Raw genomic sequence first — 7,981 nt, 5'->3', positions numbered from 1 at the left:
GACTGTTCTCTTCCTGTTGGGGAGCACTTCAGCGGTCACGGGCATTCGGCCTCTGATATTCGGGTAAGCGTTCTCCAAGGCGGCCTTCGCGACACACGACAGCGCAGAGTCGCGGAGCAGAAACTGATAGCCAGGTTCCGCACACACAAGGACGGCCTCAACCGGGATATTGGGTTTATGTCACACTATTTCACATAAATATTTCTGCTTTTTTCCTCCTGAGTCTTTATCATGCGATCCTAGAATCAGAATTTATGTCACACTATTTGTAACTCCCACAGTTGCGTGGACCTGCAGAGTTTCACTGGCTGTCTTGTCTGGAGACAATACACATCTTTTTAGCCTGTCTTGATGCTCTCTCCACTCCCATTGTTTTGTTTCTTAAAGACTGGATTAGTTGTAAGTATTCGCATTCCAACCATTATTCATGTAAATTGAGTCTGTGTCTTATAAGTTCTGTTTGTGAACAGAATTCCCACTCACCTGAAGAAGGGGCTCAGAGCCTCGAAAGCTTGTGTGGCTTTTGCTACCAAATAAACCTGTTGGACTTTAACCTGGTGTTGTTAAACTTCTTACTAGACTACAACCCCAGAGGCGCAAATACGAAACTCTGGGCGGAACGAGACACAGTCTGGGTGGGACACCAACTGCACTTCAGGGATACACACCAACTAGTTAGGGCAGGGAAAAGTGGAATCCTGCAGATTGGAACGGCTGTAAGAATAAAAGCAGAGTTTGTTTTAAAAAAAGCATAAATAAAAGTCCTTTGCGATCAAAACGAAGGTTTTCATAGATATTTAATACATAATAGACCCATTACATGCAAGAAATCCCAGTTGGGTAATAAGGAAATGGAACACTTATTCAATAAGTACTTTGTCCTCTTTTTAGGTCAATAAGTACTTTGTACTTAGCAGTTGAGGAAGACGATCAAATTGCAGTAAATTCTAAAATTCACCAGGGGGATCTTTTTTATCCAATACAATTTTATTAAAAAGGGAAATATATTTGCATTAAGATGGTTTCTACCCTTTAGTAAGGAATAAAAAAGGTTCTGAAGCATTAGATTTCGGAGTTTGGTTCAAGTGTTGTGAAATTTACTCCATTGGGTATAAAAGCCATGTCACAAGGCCTGTCCGTTTCACATCAGTTGGATAGCTACTTGAGTCTTTGAAATAATGACTGGGCAATTGGAGAAATATGAACAGCACAGAATGGACATGGATTGGTGCTGATGGGATTTGATGTTTTGCCTTTTAGGTTAATGGCCTGGTGTTGCTTAGAGAGTTGGCAGTCTGGATTCACAGTCTTCAAAGGTCAAAAACCATAAAGGGAGAGATGGGTTGGCAAATCAACTTTTTCTGCCATGTTACTCAGCGAACCCAAACCCCCCTCTCGATGGCCAATAAAATTCTTTCTGTAACTTTAAAGTCTTCACCTTATTGCTCGAGAGGGTCTACTTTGCAGAACTCACTGAAATAAGATCATGTTGTGGGTTCAAATATAGTTACGATTGTGTAATGCAGAGTGTGGAGCGCTTGCCCTTTGGAACTTTTCTAATCCTGTTGTGCAACCTTGGTGGGCAAAGGGAGATGGAGTTCTGGGATTTCTCTGGTCAGAAGTCCTCTCACTGAACTGATTTCAATTTGTGGAATTGTACAGCAAAATCTGAATTGGACCGAGGTTTAAAAATTAATCTGAGTCGACCAGTATCGTTAAATCGCTCAGTTTCTAAAACATTGGTTTGGCCTTTATTACTTCCATGCAAATCTTTTTCTGTGGAAATGCGTGGAACTGCTCTGTTACTAGTGCAGCGTTTTGAGTTGCGGATTGGATATCATGAGTGCTGGACAACCAGTCTGTTCAGAATGCGAGCCCCACCCAGATAACTTGCACAACGCAGCTAAACGTTGGTGCTCAGCATTTGAATGCACTTCTTTGTAGCTCGGGTAGTGGCATTTTGTGAAGTACTGTGGTGCGGCACTTTGCACGTAAACCAATGATCAAATTAGAGATAATGTAAGAGTATACCAGATAAAGATCGGAGCTGTATGGCGTGTGATTTTAATGGGGAAAGCGATGTTTTTTGATAGGATTACGTACAAATGAATGGATGTCCAGCTGCAGCCAAAAAGCCAGTGCAAAGTGTTATTTGATCCACACTAAGACAACAATTACTGGAGCAATAATCTGAATCCAGTCTCTGGGCCTGAGGTGTCACCAGATTGAAGTGGGTGATGGCGCTTGAAGAATTCTTGCTCCAATGTTGTGTTCATCCACACCCTGATTCTTGATTGGCTTTACGCAAGGTTCTGTTGGTAAAACCCATATTGCTTCGGAACAACTGTACCGTTGGGACTTTGGAAACACATTTTCTTTGAATTCTATCTTCTCTGGATTATTCATTGCCCCCGAATTGCTAGAATGCCTCAAACAATTTCCTCTGGAAGCAATTTTATGAAATATTAGAAGTCTGGAGGTTAAACTGTTTGTTTTTGCAATCCCACAATTGTCCTGCTGCATTGTTTTTGCAAATGTTATCTCAACTTTAAATTGGCATTTTCATATTAAGGTCAAAATTTGGCTTCCTATGGAGGGCGGGGGGTGGGCGGGGAGGCAAGGGACTTGTAGGATTGGACTCGATCGTAGGGAAGCGTATATTTTGTCATGGGTGATGAAGGACTCGAGTCAGGTGTAGGATGGGTTACGCTTGGAGCCAAACCTGCTTCAACTTTAAACCCAATGAACACCAATGTGGTTATTGCTGTTTTGCACATAATCTCCAAATAAGGAAGATAAGAATTTGAGATGGTCATTTATCCCCTTAAGTCAGTATTAACAAACAAAGAACAACAAAGAACAGTACAGCACAGGAAACAGGCCCTTCGGCCCTCCAAGCCTGTGCCGCTCCTTGGTCCAACTAGACCAATCGTTTGTATCCCTCCATCCCCAGGCTGCTCATGTGACTATCCAGGTAAGTCTTAAACAATGTCAGCGTGCCTGCCTCCACCACCCTACTTGGCAGCGCATTCCAGGCCCCCACCACCCTCTGTGTAAAAAACATCCCTCTAATATCGGAGTTATACTTCGCCCCTCTCACCTTGAGCCCGTGACCCCTCGTGAACGTCACTTCTGATCTGGGAAAAAGCTCCCACCATTCACCCTATCTATACCCTTCATAATCTTGTATACCTCTATTAGATCTCCCCTCATTCTCCGTCTTTCCAGAGAGAACAACCCCGGATTACCCAATCTCTCCTCATAGCTAAGACCCTCCATACCAGGCAACATCCTGGTAAAACTTCTCTGCACTCTCTCTAATGCCTCCACGTCCTTCTGGTAGTGCGGCGACCAGAACTGGACGCAGTACTCCAAATGTGGCCTAACCAGCGTTCTATACAGCTGCATCATCAGACTCCAGCTTTTATACTCTATACCCCGTCCTATAAAAGCAAGCGTACCATATGCCTTCTTCACCACCTTCTCCACCTGTGCTGCCACCTTCAAGGATTTGTGGACTTGCACACCCAGGTCCCTCTGTGTTTCTATACTCTTGATGGCTCTGCCATTTATTGTATAACTCCTCCCTACATTATTTCTTCCAAAATGCATCACTTCGCATTTATCAGGATTAAATTCCATCTGCCACCTCTCCGCCCAATTTTCCAGCCTATTTATATCCTGCTGTATTGCCCGACAATGCTCTTCGCTATCCGCATGTCCAGCCATCTTCGTGTCATCCGCAAACTTGCTGATTACACCAGTCACACCTTCTTCCAAATCATTTATATATATCACAAACAGCAGAGGTCCCAGTGAGTGTGTGGGTGTGAATGATTCTACATTGCAAACAGTGGGTCGCTGGAGATTGAATCAATGTCCTTTTCTCTCTCCTCCTGGAGGGATTTATCCAGAACCCGCTTGGCATCCTCTGCCATCCCCTCCACAGCTGTATTCAGCATGTGGTTGACCGTCGTGTAAGAGAGAATCACGGCAGAGACCTGCCCCACAAATGGCACCAATTTCAGAACTTTGCTCAGCTGAATCTTCAGCCCTGTCGCCTTGTTTAGTTCGTCAATAATGATGCCTTCTGACACCCGCTGTCCAAACGTGGAGGTGACAGCTGCTCTCAAGTGTTCCGCCGTCTTGCCCGCTCTCTTTGCAAGCCTCGCGAGGGAACCCTCGTCCAGGTTGAAGACTTTGCGATAGGAGGAGAGGTGCTGGGCCAACAGGGCAATGTCGCAAGCGATGGAGAGTCCTGGGATGGGAATCAGAGCTGCAGTTGCTGACAGCGCGGCCAATTTCCAAACATCCTCCAGCAGCATCGCCTTCTTCCTCTCGATCACGCAGCGGGTGATGTTGGGGAGAGCCAGCAAGAAGGCACGTCTCTTCTGGGCAGGGAGATCTGCTTCCAGTGCCTCCAGCAGCCTCCCAAAGTCAAATTTATCCGGGTTCCGACTGGAAACGAGGAAGACGCGCGGAGATTCCATCCCGCCCTTCCCCAGACCCTCCACACAGGCGTTCCGGAGATTCTCCAGAAACCTGCTCTCCAGGTAAAAACAACTTTGCCAGCGTTTGGCCCGATCCAGCTCCCGGTCTACTTGGTTTTGTACAAAGTAGAATTTCTCGTTCCCCTGCTCCATTTCCCCGGCGAGCCGCGAGTCTTTCTTCTTGAATCGGCGGGAGGTCAGGACGATGAAGAGATCGTGGCGATGGAACTGCAGGGACCCCGAAGCCACGCCGGCTCGAAACTTGCTGCTGCCCAGGCCGGGGAGCTCTGAAACAATAACTGCGTCGTTGTTGGGGAATTGATGAGTCCTTTGGGTGGGTGCTGTCCCTGCATCGGTGTCAGGGGTGCCTTGTAAAGCATCAATAAAGGCCGATTGCCCGCTCCCGGATTTTCCAATCACCGCAATGTTCACCGTTGCACTCTGAGAACTGGTAAAGTAGGAAGATAGTTTCTCAGCCGCAGTCTCCAGCATGCCACTGCTCAGCAGAGAGAGGAAATAATTGTTGTTCGCCGCGCTGGCCATGATAGATCTGTCGGTTGGAACGAATGTGAGAGTCAGAGAGACTGTGTGTCTGGAAATTTGCACAGGAACCTGTGTACCGTGACAGTTCATATACAGACCAACAGCAACCGAATGTACAATCTCAGACGGACCAGGAATATTGGATGGGAATTTCCATCCATGCCTGCCCCAAGACCGGAAAATCCCGCCTGAGGTCATGGGAGACTTGCACGGTCCGTGTCCCGCTCGCTACAATTCCCACAGCAGGGCAAGATGGGAAGACATCGCACATCGTCTGAGCAGCGAATGTATTCACATTCTCCGACTCAATGATACTTTCCCCCTCTGGGAGCGGGTGTCCCAGTGCGTTAGATACACTGTCCTTTCCCCCTCTGGGACCGGGTGTCACAGTGCGTTAGATACACTGTCCTTTCCCCCTCTGGGACCGGGTGTCACAGTGTGTTAGATACACTGTCCTTTCCCCCTCTGGGACCGGGTGACACAGTGCATTAGATACACTGTCCTTTCCCCCCTCTGGGACCGGGTGTCACAGTGTGTTAGATACACTGTCCTTTCCCCCTCTGGGACTGGGTGTGACAGTGCGTTAGATACACTGTCCTTTCCCCCTCAAATCCAGTTACCACTCTCTGACAATTTCCTCTGATATGACACTTTATCAGCTTAAATAAGTGTCTCGATGGGTGCCGGCAGAGTGAGATTCATCCCCTATTACCTGCTCTGACACCACAGAATCTTCAGAAATTTTGAGACCTTTGCCGTCGCTTTCGATTCGAGGGACAGTCCTTCGTTCCGAGCTCCCACCCTTCTGATCTGTAGACTTGGTGTTCGTGCCACAATATTTATCGCAATGTGTGTTTAACTTGCAACTTGAATCAACTGTTCCATCTCCAGCCTTTGGACTTTCCCCAGCATGCATTTTATTGCAGTGAATCCTGTTTCGCAAGATATCTGCATTGTCCTTTCCCACACGTCTTCTCGCTCACTCATCCAGAGAAATAATCTCTCGCATATCGCACAGGGTGTGTTTTCATTCCAGTGGGAAGGTTTGTCAGCGACTTTCTGGAAGAAGTGAGAGCGAGGTCAACCTCCTTCACCTTCCCCCTACGTTTGATTTATTATTGTCACAGGTATTGAGATGCAGTGAAAAGTATTGCTTCTTGAAGATGGGAATGGGTGAATGAATTTTGTAATACTTAGACATTTGTAAAAGGCATTGTCGGACTTGGTTTCGTGTATCCAAGAACAGATACGAGGAGCAGCTGTCCTTGCTGTTGTCCGCAATCTTACTGACTTTCCCAGCTCATCGTGTTCAGGAATGTGGCTAACCTCGCTCGAATCCATTTTGTGTTCTTTTATATGATGTACTTTGCTGTTTAACCCGGTGGAGTTTATATGCATGCCTTCTGTGATGGTATCATAGTAGATTCGTATATATTCATTATATACGATTCATCCTTCCCGATATAAATTGTTATATAAATCCCTGTGCTTCAGTCAACTTGTTTCTGCAAACTTATAATCTTCTGTGCTGGATAAACAAACCGCAGGTGTCCACATAGAGGCGACAAAACAGACAACCTTGAGATGGCCAAGATTACACAGACTACGTGAAGGACGGGATCGCCGAGGCAGCGATAATCGTGAGAAAATGCGGACGTGACCAGGGGTGAAAATATATGTCTCAATATTTGTCCTTAACTTGTATTCGGCGAGAAGTCTGGAGACTGTGTTAGAAATCGGACTTCTCCCACAAGCTTGTGAAAATAAACCACTGCACATTGACTCACGACTCGTCTCAGAGGTATTATTTACCTACAACAGCGTGATACAGACGAAGCATACTGTTCATAGAGTACAGAGGGGGAGAAGGAAAGGAGAGGGTGCAGAATGTAGTGTTACAGTCGCAACTAGGGTGCAGAGAAAGATCAAATTAATGCGAGGTGGCTTCATTCAGAGCCCTGGGGAGGGAAGGGGCAAAGGTCAGTATAGAACCCTGGGGGAGGGGCAAAGGTCAGTAGAGAACCCTGGGGGAAGGAAGGGGCAAAGGTCAGTATAGAACCCTGGGGGAAGGAAGGGGCAAAGGTCAGTATAGAACCCGGGGGAGGAAGGGGCAAAGGTCAGTATAGAACCCTGGGGGAGGGGCAAAAGTCCGTATAGAACCCGGGGGAGGAAGGGGCAAAAGTCAGCATAGAACCCTGGGGGAGGGGCAAAGGTCAGTATAGAACCCTGGGGGAGGGGCAAAGGTCAGTATAGAACCCTGGGAAGGAAGGGGCAAAAGTCAGTATAGAACCCTGGGGGAGGGGCAAAAGTCCGTATAGAACCCGGGGGAGGAAGGGGCAAAGGTCAGTATAGAACCCTGGAAAGGAAGGGGCAAAGGTCAGTATAGAACCCTGGGAAGGAAGGGGCAAAGGTCAATATAGAACCCTGGGAAGGATGGGGCAAAGGTCAGTATAGAACCCTGGGGGAAGGAAGGGGCAAAGGTCAGTATAGAACCCTGGGGGAGGAAGGGGCAAAGGTCAGTATAGAACCCGGGGGAGGAAGGGGCAAAGGTCAGTATAGAACCCGGGGGAGGAAGGGGCAAAGGTCAGTATAGAACCCGGGGGAGGAAGGGGCAAAGGTCAGTATAGAACCCGGGGGAGGAAGGGGCAAAGGTCAGTATGGAACCCTGGCGGTCAATATAGAACCCTGGGGGAGGGGCAAAGGTCAGTATAGAACCCTGGGGGAGGGGCAAAGGTCAGTATAGAACCCTGGGAAGGAAGGGGCAAAAGTCAGTATAGAACCCTGGGGGAGGGGCAAAGGTCAGTATAGAACCCGGGGGTGGAAGAGGCAAAGGTCAGTATAGAACCCTGGGAAGGAAGGGGCAAAGGTCAATATAGAACCCTGGGAAGGAAGGGGCAAAGGTCAGTATAGAACCCTGGGGGAAGGAAGGGGCAAAGGTCAGTGTACAA

At 47.5% G+C, this 7,981-nt stretch overlaps 1 protein-coding gene across 1 annotated transcript; it reads right to left on the bottom strand.

Moving 5' to 3' along the window:
• Positions 1-3,839: 3,839 nt before the first annotated feature.
• LOC144486991 (interferon-inducible GTPase 5-like) lies at positions 3,840-5,033 on the bottom strand. Its single transcript, XM_078205029.1, has one exon. It carries the CDS (start codon positions 5,031-5,033, stop codon positions 3,840-3,842), a length of 1,194 nt encoding a protein of 397 aa, XP_078061155.1.
• Between the last annotated feature and the right edge of the window lie 2,948 nt (positions 5,034-7,981).

The sequence above is a fragment of the Mustelus asterias genome, unplaced genomic scaffold (genome assembly GCF_964213995.1).
Source record: "Mustelus asterias unplaced genomic scaffold, sMusAst1.hap1.1 HAP1_SCAFFOLD_550, whole genome shotgun sequence".
NCBI lineage: Eukaryota > Metazoa > Chordata > Chondrichthyes > Carcharhiniformes > Triakidae > Mustelus > Mustelus asterias.
Note: the sequence above shows the minus strand (reverse complement) of the source record. Positions and strands in the feature narration are given on the sequence as shown.